General features: G+C 43.6%; 1 protein-coding gene across 1 annotated transcript in view; it reads left to right on the plus strand.

Moving 5' to 3' along the window:
• The window catches only part of PRR5 (proline rich 5 (renal)), a gene marked incomplete at its 3' end in the record, with an annotated part of 52,620 nt that extends 35,294 nt beyond the window's left edge, over positions 1-17,326 (plus strand). The window contains exons 3-5 of the mRNA XM_010185812.1: positions 192-460; positions 10,498-10,578; positions 17,278-17,326. Of these exons, the coding sequence (XP_010184114.1) occupies positions 330-460; positions 10,498-10,578; positions 17,278-17,326 (261 nt within the window). The remainder of the gene's footprint in view (positions 1-191; positions 461-10,497; positions 10,579-17,277) is intronic.
• Between the last annotated feature and the right edge of the window lie 143 nt (positions 17,327-17,469).

Below are 17,469 nucleotides of genomic sequence, written 5' to 3' on the forward strand. Positions count from 1 at the left end.
CTGCGGTTGCAAAGGGGCCCCTTCAGAGTGCTGCAGCAGCAGCCAGAAGTTCGACTTTTATTTTTTTGAAAGGACTGGAGAAATTATTAACCACGGTTGATGACGTCAGAGTTGATCTGATTAAAGGTTTGTTTTCTTGCTGGCAGAGGTGTGCTCCGTAGAGACTGGTTCTCTCTTCTTTTTTTTTTAAGTTTCTTTTTTGAACAGCAAACGGAGGGAACTGCTCGCATTGCTGCTGCCGCTGCCACTGCCGCTGCCCCAGCCGCGTGTGTGTGTGTGTAAACAGGATGGTGTATCTGTAGCCGCCACGCGCAAACACACATTTGACCATGAGGACTCTTCGCAGGTTGAAGTTCATGAGTTCGCCCAGCCTCAGTGATCTGGGCAAGAGAGAGCAGGCAGCCTTGGATGAGCGGGGGACCCAGCAGCGACGGGCCTGCTCCAACGCTACCTGGAACAGGTAAGGTCTCGCACGATGTGCCGGCTCCCCCGCAGCCTCCCTGTGCTCCCGTGGCCGGGATTAACTTGCGAGTAGCCGCTCCATTGGCTTTTGGGGTGGGGTGCCCTGCTCCCAGCTCAGCAAGGTTGCAGTACGTCGGGCTTCTGCATTAGTGCGTTACACGTACCAGAGTCTGCGTTTGAGTAAAAGACGGGAGCGGCTTTTTTCACGTTGCTGTTAACCTTTCTCTGAAGGCTGATAGCAAAGAGCTTGTGCTGCAGGCAGCTCAGCCTGCTCTTCCTTGTGATGGACAAGGACTTACTTCGCAGGGTTCAGCTACAAATATGCCTTTGTGTCTATTTACAGGTTCTCATTTGAGGTTGATTTGGTTTATTTTAGTTTAAAGAATTTATGTCTACGCAACTATTAAGATACATTATTTTCGTAACTATATGTATTGCTGGTTGTTGATACAGATATGACAAAGTCTACTCAGTTTACTCAGATTAATACAGATATCTCTCTGCGTGTGTGTATGCGCGCACGCAAGCACACACACTTTGGACAGGGAAGAATAAACCTCAGTTGTTTTCTTTGTGTTTATGCATCTGAATTTTGTTACTGTTCGACAAAAAAAAATCCCTCATGGATACATTTTGTTGAGAATGTGTCATCTAGCAGAGATATCCAGAAAGCATCTTAATGATCGTTTTGTTAGCGCTTTTAAAGATGAGTCTAAGTCGTTAGGAATTATATTCTTATGTCCTTTTTGAAAATGAAATGTCATCTCCTGGGTCACAGCTTGGAAAGCATCATTTGTAATGTTTTATAATGGCATGGCAGGACAGCTGTGGGAAGAAAAATAGCTGTGAACTGTAGACACATTTATTAAAGGTATTTGAGTTCTGAGCAAAAGAAGTAATTATAAAATATCACATCTTCTGTCCCTCTCATCATTTGATTTGTGGTTTCATGCCTACATTATGAATTAGTTGTTTAATGCCAGCAGCATGCAAAGCACTGAAACTGAACCAGTCACAAATGAGACCGAGTTTCTGCTCAGATATTGTTATTTATATGACCTGATGTTGCCCTTGAGGTCTGGATGGTGGTGGTAATTACAGGTTAGATTGGGCCACCTTGGCTTGTGCCAGTTGGGGCATCATTGGCCAGTAGCCCCATGGGAAGCAGCAGGGAGCAAGATACTCCTTGGTGTGAACCAAGGCAATGGAATATGGTCCCCAAAGCCTTTTTTTGTGATGGTCTGCTGATAGCTTTTGTTTGCTGGGATTAGCATTTCCAGGTCTTGCTTGCAGAGAGGGAGCTGTGGAGGTGGATGTGAATGGAGAGCAGGTCAGGCACTGGACTTGCAGGGAAGGGGAGAGCTCCAGACTGAGGAGCAGCTGCTGATACTCAAACCAGAGGGTTTTCCTAAGTGAGCCAGAGAAATTGTTTGTTATTTTTATTTTGGACAGGAAAGCTCTGGCCAGAAGTGGTTCCCTAACAGCCAGGTAGACTTCCATGCATTTCATCCAAACAATCAGACAACCGTCCCATCGCCTGTTCCTGGAATAGGTGTCCACGAGTCACCTCTTGCCGCCTCGTGTGAACTCAGGCCTAACCATGTTTTCTTGCCATGGGCTGCCCTTTTCCTGTGCAGGGGTTGCTGGGCTGTCCCTGCCATTTGGTGGCATGTGCCTCTGAAACACCTTGGGAGCACTGGCAGAGCTGCTGTCATGTGGAGGCAGGCTGGGGCTACCTGCGGTGGCAAGGGCAAGCGGCCATCCTGTGTCTGCACTAACAGCTGCCTAAAGCTACTGCAAATACTGCAGATTACAAGCCAGCTGTGCTGCATGGGCAAAGGGAAGGCCCTTCATTTCTTATTTAATAGTACAAGGCTTTCTCCTGAGTGGAAGAGAGAGTGAGGGTAATTCTTCTTTCAGATGCAAAAGGACTTGTATCCTCTCTTGGTTTTAAGAAACTCAAATATTCTACAGGCTGTAAAACTGGAGCTTATCCTCAGGAAAGCCAGGGCTTAGATGTCGTTGGATTAGTTGCATTAAGAAGTTATCCACTGTTGCTTCTGCCTGTCACCAGTGCATGCTCATCTTGGCACGTGTAAGAGTCAGGTCCTGAGGGAGTTGGTGTTCAGCTCTCCTGGAGCAGCCATAACATCAGTGCCGCAAGCAGAGCCTCTAAATTTTGACTCACCACAAACCCCAGGTGGTTTTGAAAATCTTGGGCTGTGGAAGGTTTTTTATTTTTACCCTGCAAAATTAAAAGACCCCAACAGAGGACTCACGTGCCATACCTTGGTTTATGGGAATATTTGTTCTTCCAAATGAAAGGATTGCCTGTGCTGTTTCACTCTGCAATATCAAGTGTAAGAGCTTGCTGATCAAGGAAGTCGAGATGCACCAGCAGAGCTCTTCCCTCACCAAGCCTGGCTGTTCTATATTTAAATGCCTGCTGGTTTCTTGCCTAATGCTAGCAGCTGTGCCTGGGTGTGGCATGTGTGTATCTGTTTTTGAAAGAGGCTTTGAACCAAGTTCATCAAAACTGAAGTGGCGAGAGGTAAAGCACAACCCCAAGGCAGGCCCTGCCCCACACGAGACTGCCGGTCCCTTGGTGAGAGTCAACCCTTTGAGGTAGGACGAGGGTGGTGCCTCGGCCCTGCCAGAGATCATGCTGAAATGCTGCCAAGCCAAAGTTTTGCTGGTGGGATCTTCTGCAAGGTAGCACCATCACCATGGGCTTTTTCTGAGGAGGATGTGTGGCTTCCCTTCTGGGGTCAGTTTGTGTGTGGCTACAGTCTGGGTCCCCAGCAATGTCCCCTCTGCCATCTCCGCTCTGTTCAGACCCATCTCAGGCCTCAGACTGTTTGTACCAGAGGATGCTTGTTGCTTTCTGACACTGAGGGAGGGCAAACTGCAGGAGCTTAATCGCAGGGTTCACTGTGCAGGGGCACACCGCACTTGGGGCTAGCAAGGAAGGTCTCTTCTTCCTTGATAACTTTCCTTCACCCCCAAACTGAAATGCTGTGAAACTTCTCGACACTCTTAGATCAAAGGGAAATCGGTGCCGAGCTGCTGTCTGCTACTATGCAAATTAGACTTTATATCATGGCTTTTTTTCTGAGCTTGCTTTCCCATGAACCCCAAAAGATCTGTACAGCAACACACTGGCAGTGCACGTTAACTAGCAACCAACAGCAACATAGTGGAACAATACCGTTTTCGTTACAGCTCACAGAATTTGCATTGGATTAAAATAGCTTAGATTTTTTCACTAGCATTGTCTTCAATTCCTTTTCTCCCACCCCCTGCTTTCTGCCACAGGCAAAAAAAAAAAACAACCAAAAACGAGGGCTGAATGCTGACTAAACCAATTGGACTGAGAAACCCAGGGTTTTTAATCTTGAGCTTGCAAGCCAGGGGGAAGGGGGTGTGGGGTGGCTCTCAGGGCAAATAAAATCCATTGCAAGGTTTTCATTCTGACTGAGCTAGCACAGGCTGCCTGATAAGAAGCTGATACTGAGCTGTGCTGTGGGAAAGCCTCTGGTCAAAGCCACTTGGATGCTCCTTGGTGTAACAAAATGGGGAAAATTCAGAGAAACATGAAGGAGTAGGAGATAGCAAAGAAAAGGCGAAGAAAACAGATGAGATGCCAGTGGCATTAGTGAGATCAGCAGTAAATCCAAGAAGACATATGAAATCAGAAATAATTTTATGGTTGGGGCTAATTTTTACAGCATTGTAACAAGCACAATAACTTGCTGTAATTTTTACAGTCACGGGAAACATATTTCATTTTCTAATTAAAAATGAATGTTTTTTCAGATCACAGGAGGCTTTTCTAGTAGAGAAAACATTCCAGACCAGCATATTTATCTACTACTTCTGCTTGGAAATGTTCTTTCTTCCAATATTTAGTGTTTATTTAGAAATAGCTGAGCTGCAGGGTGGGGAGGAAAGACGGGAAGGGGTGAAGGGGACTTCCCAGCTGGTCAAGCCACTATTGCACCATGGAGCACATGCCAGCCTTGATGACAGTAATAGAAAGTGGTGGTGGTGGTGAATTGCTGCTCCCCTTACCCCTCCAGACATATTTATACTTGCTTGAATGCAGGTATAATTTGAAGCCAAAATCTCCTTAGTTCTACGCTCTGCAGAGATTTTCACTCTTGGTAATGCTTCAGGGAAGTCCCTACACCTGTGTGTCTCAACTTCTTAATACGTAAGAGTAGTGTTTATAGTTGCTGAAGTTCGTGAACTAATGCCTTGCAAACTCTTTGAAGGTACAGTTTTGCAAACCAGCTGATTTTCACTTGTATGATCCGATGCGTAATTGCAGCCTATCCCCTTTCCACCTTGGGTGGAAGTTTCAGAAACGTAAGTGAACTAGCAGCTGCAGGCTGATTTTGAAAGGGTCAAGGCCTCCTGGAAAGCCTGTGGACTTGCAGCTGGACTGAAGCTGTGCTGAAAATGAGCTCTTCCAGATTGGATTAAGCTAATTCAGAAAAATGAGGTTTTATTCTGGAGCGCGGGTGTCTTCAAGGAGGTTTTGATGCAAGTATATCAGGTTAATTATTGTTAATTAGCTATTCGCCTAACTGTCCAAAGGAAATGAGCCCTAAGACACTTAGTCCCTTTTGAAAATGAAAATGCCTTTAACTACGTGGTACTCACAGGGTGTGATTATTCACACAGCATTTGTTTTGCTCCTGGACTTCACCTGGAGATCTGGAAAGGGGAGAGTTTGCAAACAGTGAATAAAAACCACTGTGATATGTTCACTTATGCTGTTTGCGTGCGAAGGTAGTGACTGCTTTAGAGAACCAAAATACCCTGCCTGCTGTGCATGAATGAAAACATGGGCTGCTCCACCTGCTATGCCAGGAAACACCGAGCTGGGAGGGCCGTGGCCGTGGTCAAAGCCAGCAGGGTGTCAGAATTCAGACTTGTGAGCCCAGCTCTGCAGTTGTTCCTCAACTCTGTGGACAAACTGATTCTGACCTGGCAGAAACCAATGTTCTAATTTCCTTCTTGGCTTCTTAAAAACTTCAGTGAAAGAACAGGGGAGGTACTTCAGTGCTGCGGGAAGTCAGCCTCCCACCCACTGAAGGCAGCGGTGTCTGGATGGACAACTAGTGACTCAAGGGAAATGTATGTTTTGGTGGTATCAAACTACTCAAGCAGTGGCTTTCTGTTGTCCAAAAATCAGAGTAAGTATATACACTGCTGGAGTCATCTGACATTTCGTTTTAATACTAAAGACAAACCCCCAAAAACTGATGTCTGCCGTTTTCTGATCCTGATTTCCCCCTCTACAGCCAGCCTGCTCTGTCTGTGCTTCTCTGTTCCCTGCCTACCCATTACCCCATGAGAAGCTTTCTCCTGGGCTTCTTTCTGCCCCACCACTGGTATCTCAAAATACCTTCTAGCCATAGTCTTCACACCAAGACTGATGCATGATATATGTTTATATTGAGAGGTCCCTGCACAATGTATCTTAGTGCTTGGATTCAGGTTAAGTATACTGCCACAGCAATTTATCCCAATTCATACCAGCTAATAAATTGTTGTTCTGTTTTCAAGAAATGCCATTATCCCGTAACTCAGATTTGCCTTTTCTTGCAGTGTGAGGGTGACTGTAGCTTGTTTCACCGCTGCATTGCTCGGGTGCACAGAGCTTCCAGGTTTTCCTCCTTCCAGCAGAAGTTACTGGCGGGGGAGCATTAGAAACTGCTCATTTCCTTAGGCAGGAGATAGTGCAGTGCCGCAGGAAAACATGTCTGTGGTACAGTACAGCAAACCAGAAGCATTTATGACCCTGGATGTACAGTGTGAAGTCTGGTCTTGATTGGAGACTAGAACCTTAATCAGTACTGAGCATGGGCAGTTCAGGAACTGATCTTTTTGGGAGGTTCTTTTGGGCTCTTTTTTGTCTCCTCTGCACTTCTTTGTTCTTGTGCACCTTAAGCGCACATTTACACACACAGCAACTACAGGGAAGGTGTTCAGAGTAGTATCAGTGCGTAAGTGCACTCATTATTCACTTCCATACCATAAAAGAGTTGCAGAAGGGAGTTTACAAAGCATTTCCAGTTCAGGTTAACCATTAAAATGTAAGTTTAATTACATAGGTTATTGACTTAAGCCTCAGTGGAAGCTGATCACAGGCACCAGTAAAGGTGATCCACCCACCTCAAGCATCTTGCAGGACTTCTGTGTGTAAGCAGCAGCTCAGATTTTCTTTATACCAAAAGGTTGTATCATTCTGACTAAACCCTTCAAACAATCATCTGTTATAGAAACCATAGCGTTACTTTGATTTAAGCAAGGGTTGGGTTTGGTTTTTTCGTTAGCTTAAGGTAACTAAGAAGATTTAAGGTAGCTTTTTGTTATCATGACCCCAACTTATGCCACCAATAGCATCCCAGTTATTGCGACTTCTCTTTGTTGCCTCTTGAGCAAGTGTGGAGGGCCCGACCTCCATGCCCCCCTGGGACTGCATGCCTGCACCCTACAGGAAAGCGCTGTGGTGGGAAGGAAAGGCTGCTGGTCAATGCAGCGGGGCCAAGGCTTGTTTTCCAGACAAGGCAGTTGTCCCTCACTACAAGGGAAGTCTCAGACAGATTAAAAGATCACCACTAGGATGTTTTATGTAGGTTCAGTTTTACTACACAGGCAATAACTTAAATGCTCACAACCTGACCCCCTTAGTTCTTGTTTAAAAAGCTTGCTCTCTATTATTTCTTTGAGGAATAATAATGGACCTGTTAAGCTGGAAAGAGAAAACCTCCCCCTCATTTAGAGAGAAGTGCCAGAGAAGGAGACAGAGCATGCTGGCTTCTAGGAGAGATGTTTAGTCATTCTTCTCTGCAGAAGGCTGGCAGGGAACATTGCAAAGTTCATTTCCGAATCAGAAGAGCGTGTAAAGACTGCTTGTTTTATTCACTACATTAATCGTACTTCACATATTACTCATAATATTAAAATACCCATGTCTCTTCACTGTATACCAGAGACACTGAGCTGCCAATTTTCATATAATCGTAAATTGAATGTGTCTGTTTGAGCCAGCCAAAATAAGCTGGTATGGATCATGAGTGTATGTCTGTTCATGTGGGTGTAGGGGGGAAAGAGGAACCAGTGTCATGGGGAGAAGAGCTTAATGCCTTGGAAATGTCATCAAAGGAGCAGAAGAGAGAAGAGGATAATGATTCCTATTTTGATCTGCTTGTGCGCTTCTCCACAGCAGGTCATATCCTTCACCTGCCACTTCTCATTTCCTTTTTCCACAGAGGAACGTGGCTGAGATTTTCTAGCAGTGGCTCTCTCTGCCGTTCAGCGTTGTCACGTGCCTGCATTTCAGATCTCTCAGTGAATAGCATCAGTTTTGCCTTGAAGCCCGTTCCTCTGCTCCCAGCACACATTGAAAGGGATTGTCTCACTACGGAGCTGGGAAGGGTTAATGCAGGTACCTGAGGTCCTCACGTGCACCCCACAGCCACCTGCAGTGACGTCCCCTTGCAGTGGCAGCAGCTGCATGTGGCTGGGTCTGGCCCTGAGCTGACCAAGCTTGTCTGACAGTAGGAATCAGACTTTTTCCCTCTGGGGACCTTATGAGCATGTATCACCTTCAGCTCTTCTTTACAAGACTGGGCAACCCCAAATCCTTGAACCTCCAGAATGGGCAAATCTGGTCCTGGTTTTGCTTTCCAGAGCTCCAAAGCTGGTTGCTGCTCCGTGTCACCACACTCCAGCACAGTGTGAGCAGGAGTTCAGCTGTAAAGCTCTGAAAAACAGTATTGCAGAGTCACTGGTAAAACCAGATCCCCAGGAGGGATGTGCACACTGTGGCTTCTCATTCGTGGAAGATCTTTTCAGTAGATGTTCTAGGCGTGAAATTCAAGTCAGTGGCCCCTAAGTATGCTTCCTCAGCGTTCCTGAGGTGGGTGGTTGTTGTTCCTTGCTCCTGCTGAGTACAGGCTGGGAAGTGGCACTCAGAATGAGAGACATCCAGGGGGATGGTGCAGAGGAAAAAATCATCTGCCCTGTGTTTTTTGTAATTCACCTGTAATACGCCACTTCTCAGGTGCAACCTTGGATAGGAAGATCCACATACCAAAGTTGTGGTCAGCAGGACTGTGAGGGAAGAAGAAAAAAATAACAGTGACAATGATGGCATATAATACTGCTATTAATAATCACACTCGTTGCTTTTGTTACGATTTTCATAAACATGTCTTAAAACACCTGTGACTCTGACACAGTGGTCAGTGTCATAATCTTTATTTTACACATGGGGTAACTGAGGCAAACAGAAATGAAATAACTTGCAGTAACTGCCAGCAGTGGGAATGGTCATTTCAGTAAAAGTAGTCATGTTGGAAACCAAGTAGCAGCAGTATGAGCAGTGGAGCTGATAAAAGCTGTTTTCTTGTGCGTTGTCATCGGGAAACAAAAACGTCTGTGGTCATGTCAAATAAAGGCTGAACTCACCCTAAAAGTCACTAAAAGATGCTTTTCTACCCCAGCTGAAACCTAAAGGACTTTAATGTTCTGGGGACTTCAACTCCATAGTTAAATGTGATAGAAATTGCCAAGTAGTTCCAAGAGGGGAGGAGTGGGGATGAGCTGACAGATGAAGGGACCACATGAGACTCCTTTCCTTTTGGAGTCAAAGCTGTCAGGCTATAAAAGGTGGCACAGGGTTGAGGAACGGGAAGGAGACTTCTTCTCTGTTAAACTAATGCAGGAACAGGTTTGGTCTCACCTTTCACTGACGTTTATTTACCTTTATCCTCAGACCTAAGTGCAGTGATTTAGGCTGATGTGTCATCATGCTAATTGTGTGAGGTGTATTTCAGGAGCATTTCAGAGCTTCATCTTGAAGCACATACTCATTTCAGTAACTCTTTGAGGTACAGTCTTGTTGAGCTCATGGGACTGGTAAGCAGCCTGCTAAGCATGTGGATTGCCAAGTACCTGCAGTACCTAGCAGGTTTTTGCCATTCAGCGTCCTAGAATTTATGGGGCTTGCGGCCGTACACTCCAGGAATGGACAGCGTTGGGTGTGTGACTTTTAAGGCATCTGAGGTGGAGTACCAGAAGTCATTTATGACTTTTAAAAATGTCCTGCAGTGTCTAGGAAGAGATCCAGATAGGCTGGATCAATGGACTGAGGTCAATTGTATGAGGTTTAACAAGACCAAGTGCCAGGTCCTACACTTGGGTCACAACAACCCAATGCAGAGCTACAGGCTTAGGAAAGAGTGACTGGAAAGCTGCCAGGCAGAAAAGGACCTGGGGGTGCTGGTTGACAGCTGACTGAACACGAGCCAGCAATGTGCTCAGGTGGCCAAAAAGGCCAACAGCATCCTACTTGTATCGAATAGAGTGGCCAGCAGAAGTAGGAAAGTGATTGTCCCCCTGTACTCAGCATTGGTGAGGCTGCACCTCAAATACTGTGTTCTGTTTTGGGCCCCTCAATACAAGAAGGACATTGAGGCACTGGAGCTTGTCCAGAGGAGCAGCGAAGCTGGTGAAGGGTCTGGAGTACAAGTCTTATGAGGAGCAGCTGAGGAAACTGAGGTTGTGTAGTCTGGAGAAGAGGAGACTGAGGGGAGACCTTATTTGCTCTCTACAACTGCCTGAAAGGAGGTTGTAGTGATGTGGGTGTTGATCTCTTCTCCTATGTAACTAGTGATGGGACAAGAGGAAATGGCCTCAAGTTTTGTTGAGGGAGGTTTAGGTTGGATATCAGGAAAAATTTCTTTACTGAAGGAATGGTCAAGCCCTGGAACAGGCTGCCCAGGGAGGTGGTGGAGTCACCATCCCTGGAGGTGTTCAAAAACCGTGTAGATGTGGCACTTCAGGACATGGTTCAGTGGGCATGGTGGTGGTAGGTTCATGGTTGGACTTGATGATCTTGGAGGTCTCTTCCAACCTTAATGATTCTGTGATTCTATGCTTATATGTTATGCTTACTGTGGAAGTGATACTCCTGTAAAGTGTGATCGGGTACTAATGACTCCTAATATCCTCTTTCAGTATCCACAATGGAGTAATAGCAGTGTTCCAGCGTAAGGGTCTCCCGGACCATGAACTTTACAACCTCAATGAAGGAGTCAGGTAAGACACAAGACACTTGGCTCTGCACAAGGTGTTATTAGCCAGCATGCGCATTTGCTAGGACTTGCACTTGAAAGCTTCTACAGCGGTATTACGGGTTTTTTTTCCCAAATGCTAGTTTCAGCCAGTACAGTCAGTTTGGCCTTAGTGAATAGCTGTTGCTGGAGTGCGTCAATGCCTTGCTATGTAGCTGGAGCTGGGTTCCTTCTTCTGCAGAGGAAGTATTTAGCCATGAGGAGGATGGATTATTTCAGGGTCTGTCTTGACATAGGAGACTGAAACGAAAGAAGCGACAACCTGGACCCCTGTAGTAATGCAGCCTTATACCACTGCAGTGCTGCCATCCTTTCCATAGCTACCAGGCCTAGCTCTGAGGTGCTTCCCTTGCATCCATGGCGGATGTAAAGCCTCCAAGTGTTCAGGGCAATGTGACAAGGAAATACGTCCTGCCTAGGGGATCCTTATGTCTAACATCTCCTTCTGCACAGGCTGAATACACTGTAGATGTTACCAGACTGTCTTGTCAGAACAAATAATGCAGTTTAAGAGTCCCATTTCTTTCTCATGCTGTGATGGTACCATTCTTAACAGACTAAATATAGACCACCAAGGGTTATAGTGAGGATTTTTTTCCTAAAAAGAAAAATAAAAGGTACAAATCCTACCATTTGAGTTAAGTTATAGTTGTAAAGAAAAGTTTACCAAGAGATAAGCTGATACCTGGATTTACAGCACGTTGCTTCTTCTAACACTTTTTCTAGCACTTATTATTACTTACTAAACCCTCTCTCACTGACAAGGGCAAGGTAGCAAATTTCTTTTTAGAAACTTGTCCCAACGCTTTGAAGAATAAATGATGGAAAAGAAGCTGCACTTAAAAAACACAGACAGCTTATTACGCTCCCTGACTGTCTTCACATAAAAGCCTCAGTCATTCCCCTCCCCTTACTGCTTATTCCTGGTCTATATGGCCATGGGAGTCTGACAAAATTCACAGAACTTCCAGATGTTCTGGGATTATTTGTCCCACTTTGGTTCCCAGTCTCTTTCCTTTAACTGTGAGAATATTTTCAGAGAAATCCAAGCAAGTGATGTTTGACCTGTGATCTTTCTCTTTTTCCCTCTTTGTCTTTTTGAAATTAAAAGAAACTTACTCTCTGGTTATTTCTTTCTTCTCTGGGGAGAAAATTACATACAAAGAATAGCTTTTCTAGGATGGCTGTCAGTTAGCATGATCCATCAATCATTTTGAGTTAGTTATTGGAATAATGGCTGATCATTATTACTGTAAGTGCAGTTAGGATTCTCCAGCTTTATCTGAATGACAAAAAATGGCTCATATGGGCTGATACTTACTGGACCAGTAAGCCTGAGGATGCTCATCTGCTGGTGAGGGACAGAAGAGGAAAAGGAAATTGTCTGCTGAGATGACAGAGACAAATATAATCTTGTATGGACCAACAGATAGAAGATAGATAGATGTTATTTGGTGAATCATGCCCAGATTTTGCTTTCATTTGCCTGGGTTTAAACCCTGCACAGTGATTGTGCTTGCTAATACAGTTGTGTTGAATTTATTGCAACGTCCCAGGCAGCTGATCGGGCGAACTGACTACAGATAGACTGGTGGGGTTTTTTTCCGTTTTATGATGGGCTTTGCGGCCACATGAAGGCCCATTTCTTTTTGTTAGTGTAAGGATAACACTGGTTTGTTTTTATCTCAGCTGATTGCTCAGTTCTGCTGTGCTTCAGGGAGAGCAAACCCTGGTGACTCATACCTGAACTGATGGACAAAATATTGTGAAATCTACACCGAGCTAGAAAGCTGCTGTCATAAACAAGGCATCAGCAGCGTAACTCATGGCATGAGCAAGCATTTGGCGAGATACAGCGTGGCTTTTGAGACTGGTTCTTGTCTGCTGCTGCTTTGAGATTGTTCCCTCTTGCCTCCAACTTGGCCTGAACAGCCTCCTAATTTGTTGCCATCCTCTTGGTGACAGCTCTGAGTTTGTTTTCGTGAAGCTTCTCACCTGTGTTCTGCTTGCTTCATTCATGGAAAAAAGCTAAGATGAGAAAACTGCAAGTGGGTGAGGAGGACACAGCAGTCGAGAGATCTGTCTCTAGAGGAGAGTGTAGTGGTGGTATTTTTGAAGTGTGCCTGTTCACACATCCAGCCATGGCCTCTTTCCAAAAGCTACTGCGCTCCTGCCATGTGCTTCTTTTTACTGCCCACCACAATCAATAATGTTTTAGGGCTTCCTCTCTTTTTTTTCAGCCAAAGCCCTTTTGCCTCACTTAAATTCAGCTCAAAACCTAACTAAGAAATTACTGATTTGACACATACCAAAAATATCTGGCCTACTACTGTTGTTATTTAATTAAAAATAACCTTTGTCGGGTTAATTTTATTATTGAATGCAAAACTGTCTGATTCATAAACATGACCTCAGAAGTGGAATAAGAGTATATTTGCCTTAACGATTGTTTTAGATGCATTTTCCCCACAAGTACATGAATAAAAAGACAAATAGCCATTATTTACACTGGGCTAGTACCAGTAACTTTTTTCAACAGTTACATGGCAGTAAAAGAACTTATTTTATTTTACCACTTTAATTAGAGCAGATTCTGGGATACTTTTCATAATTAAACCTTGATTATCCAAGTTGAGTCACAGGCCAAGTGTAAATATTTGAACAGTTAGGTTATGCCCACAATATTTGCACACCGTTGTTTTGACTCAGGATTGCTACGTATTTTCAACTACTGTATGTCACATACGTGCAAACAAATACCTATAACTTCCTTTTCTGACCACACATCTCGAGGCTTTGAACTCTGATTATGTATGCACTGATTATTTAAGAAAACATGAGTGGGTACAAATCTGTAAGGTACCATTTACTTTTCTTCTAGGTTTGACTCATAAATCTGCCAGTCATTTACACCAATGCCTTTTGACACCATTCTTGCATTTCTCTGGCATTAGAAAGGGGCCTTAAATTTGGAGTTATGTAGAGCTCAGAAGCCCTATTATCAGTAAAATCAGTGTGTGACTTCAGTCTCTTTGATCTTGCTGTAAATCCTGACTAACTCTGCTGAAGTTAATGAAGAACAGTAAGGTCGTGAGAAGATACTCCAGTAACTGGGAGTATCACCAGTGTGTGGCCTGTGCATTACTACTTCTGAGCCCTTACTAGGTGATGTAGTAGAGGATTGATTCAAAAGTCAGTATATATGCGCATACTCACTGTTGAGTATTTCTCCTAGTGCATGTGTGTTACCAGTAACCATACAGTGTTTTTTCCTTTTTCATTTTAGAATTGTTTGAATCATAGAATGGTTAGGGTTGGAAGGGACCTTAAAGATCATCTGGTCCAACCCCCCCATTTTATGCACCATATGTAGTTTTGAAGTGTTTATTTACACCACTTGTAAATCAAGGAAGAAGAAGGAAAGGGAAACACAGTGGAAGCAGGATGTCCTGTATTAAAGCTAATGTATATTTATAGCTGCCTCTTTTCTGAGTTTCAGGATACTGGCTTAATGCAAACAAAGCACATTTTAATGGTACTTCCTCCTTTGTCGCAAGAGTTCAGACCCAGTAAAATCACTTGTTTTCATTTGCTTCATTTACCTTTATTTAACCAATAAAGTTAAAATTGTATCATACAGTGTTAGACTTTCAATTCTGAGTAATGTTGCAAGAGTTAATTTCAAAATGAACCAAAGAAGCGGCAGCAGGAAGATAGAAAAAAGTCAATAGCTATTTTAGCATATTTTATGTGAATTTATATTATCATCTTAATTTAGGAAGTCATTAAATAGGCAGTGAAGACCTGATATCAGTGATATACAAGCTTCATAAGAGTGCAAAACGAGTGATTTCAAAGTCAGATGCACGTGAAACAAAGTCTCCCATTTGATCAGGGAACTCTTTTAGATTTGATCAATTTGTACCTGCATTCCACCAGGATGTTCACACATCTAAACTAGGCTGTTCAGTAATCCGGACTACCCAGATTCTGACAGGTGACAACCTAACTGATTTTTGTTAAAGGAAGTAAGGCAAGGATGGAAAAAGAAATTGAAGCGCTGTCTTGGATCCAGTTTTGTTGCGAACTTCTTTTAAATGAATATGGGTACAGGGAACATCAAACACCAGTGTTCTGATGCGGCCTGAGGGCCTCACTATTTCACTAGAAATTAATTAAGCAGCGTGAAGTATCTGCATTGTTAGAGATTCAGCGAGCAAGATGCCTTAATTGTGCCGCCAGTTCTTCTTCCACCCTGTAAACAGCGATGCTAATGCAGCCATAGCACTGCTCGGTGTGATACAGTCCAGTTCGTATCATTAACTACAGCTGGCTTAGTTCAATTGTGGCTGAAAAAAGGGAAATGTGGGATTTTGTTTTATCAGAGGACTGGTTATTGGATAAGTAGAACATCATTTTGCTTTTCCTGGTCTAAATGCCAGGAATTATCAGTAGAACCTAAAATATGAAAAGAGAAAATATTTGTAAATCATCTATTCAAGACCGAGGAATCCAGGACTGGAATTCAAAGAGCTTGAGGAAAGGGTAGAAAATTAAGCAAAATCTGTCAGCATAAAATATCAGTTGTTTTTTTTTAAACAGTGGCACAAAGAGATCACAGAATCACAAAATATTAGGAGTTGGAAGGGACCTCGAAAGATCATCCAGTCCAACCCCCCTGCCAGAGCAGGATCGCCTAGACTAGGTCACACAGGAACATGTCCAGGGAATACCTGGGAATAAATTGCCTCTGTCATAGGAGAATTCAAAACGCAACTTTCTTGTTATTTTAACCTAAAGTGTATCTGTCAATGGTCAGAGTAAGAAAAACCTTTAGTGTCATTGCTTCCGATCCAGAATAAAGTCACAGCACTTGGACAGTAAATTCACACTTTGAGCATGACACAATTTCGCTATAGCATCCTGCTCAGTGGTGTACTCTTAAGGCTTTAACAGTCTTTAGGGGAGGTTGGTTTTAACCCCTGCTAAAGGCTGGTCAGGGGATGTCCTTGAGGATGGAGTCTCAGGGCACTACAGGAGTTGTCCTCCCCCGTATATTGCAACAAGAGGGCTAGACATACAGTTCCCATTTATGGCAATGATACTTCCGGCTAAAGCCTGGCTGGCTTTGGAAATTTTTGTCCTTAGATAGTTTGTCTGAATTAATCAGGTTTCTAACAGAAAAGGCTTCTGATGCTTAGGAACATCTGAAAACCCCCTTCCTTTTGTGTATTTTTATTTCATTTATGCCTAGAGTGTTTTTGCAGGGTGCTATGAGGTCAGTGTGGACACATGCTTAAGGATAAATAAATAAGATACTGTGTTTCGGCCTCATAAAGATTGACCTGCTCCTCCTTTCCCTGAACTTTTAGAAGATCTCAAGAGGCTGTGCTGAAGCTTGTGCTGTTAAAAAAATCAGATCCAACTCCTGCAGACTTTGTCGTGGAGCGTAGGGATATGCTGGACTTTTTAAACCAGATGTGCATTTGTTTACTAGTTAAGTAATTTGATTAATTAGTGATTAGTTAAAGACATAACCCAAAGGGATAGATGATAACATACTACCAAGTATATAATTTACTTAACTACCCTAATTGAAGTGGGGTTTAGATTTTTAGTTGAATTAGACCTTATTTCTTCCAGGGACCTGAGGTGGTCACACAGAGGCGGGTTTTCAGAAGAGCTCCAGGCCAGATTTGAAAATGTTTAGAAAGCCCAGCTGGTGCTATGTTTTTATAAGGTACCAGCCATCATTTATACATCTAAATGGCAACCTGAGTGCAGAGAAGTATATCTAGCATCCAATGTGTGAGAATTCAAATGGCACACAGCTTTTTAGCAATGTAGTGAGTTTTACCTGGGTGCAATCATTGGGCTTGTGGGTTCAATTGAATTCAGTTTCTGAATTTGATGGTTGGTTTCCTGGAGGTTTTTTTGCATGTGTGTTTGGTTTGCTCTCTGAGATTGCTTTGTAGGTTTTAGTGTAGAGAAATCATAAAAGGCAGAACTAAACTGTTAAGTTTCTGCCTGCTTTTTCACTGAAACCATGTGAGACTTTGGCTGTTGTGAGTCTCCCAAGTGGAAGATCATGGCTGTTTCAATGAAAACTGGCCAAGTTTCACACAACAAAAGCCACGAAATACCATCCTTCTTCAGGTTTCTCTCTGAAGATTTTGTCACAGCTCTTTTTTCAACCTTATGCAGAACAGGGACGATTTGGCTCTGAACACATCAGCCAAGTCATGTGCCTGGTTTTTGGCTCAGACCTGCGGATGGGCAGAAAGCACCAGGATTTCTCCCATGTCTAAAACACCAGGTGCCAGTGAAGCCCTGGCGCAGCAGAAGAACAATTAGAGCTTTTCTGAAAGGGTTAGATGTAGGATGGAAAGCATCCTCTCTTCGTCAGATCTTAATTTCTTCTCATATGTATTTGTGCAACTGAGCCATCTAAAAGCACAACGTATATTTTTCAATGTACAGAAAAGCTGGTTGAGAGTCTTAGTATTGTGGACCCTGTTGGCTCTCTTTGTAGTTAGGCATTCTTGACAGGCTCTGTGCTCATACAAAAATATTTTCCCATCAGTGACTACCCCTTTTGTGTGCAGTGCACAGCTAATACGATTTGCTGATTACACAGATCCTTTTCTTATTCTTTTTAATACAGGCAATTATTGAAAACAGAACTGGGATCCTTTTTCACTGAATATCTTCAGGTAGGCATGTGTTTTCTTTCATTTAAATCAAGTTTTGTTATAGGCTACTGAGCAAAATCATTTTGCTCACTCTGAATGCTGATCTGGAGACCCTTGAAACCATTCAGAGATGTTTACTGACTTCTCTGTGTTGTGTCATTTAT

Source organism: Mesitornis unicolor, unplaced genomic scaffold (genome assembly GCF_000695765.1).
Source record: "Mesitornis unicolor isolate BGI_N332 unplaced genomic scaffold, ASM69576v1 scaffold18710, whole genome shotgun sequence".
NCBI classification, from domain to species: domain Eukaryota; kingdom Metazoa; phylum Chordata; class Aves; order Mesitornithiformes; family Mesitornithidae; genus Mesitornis; species Mesitornis unicolor.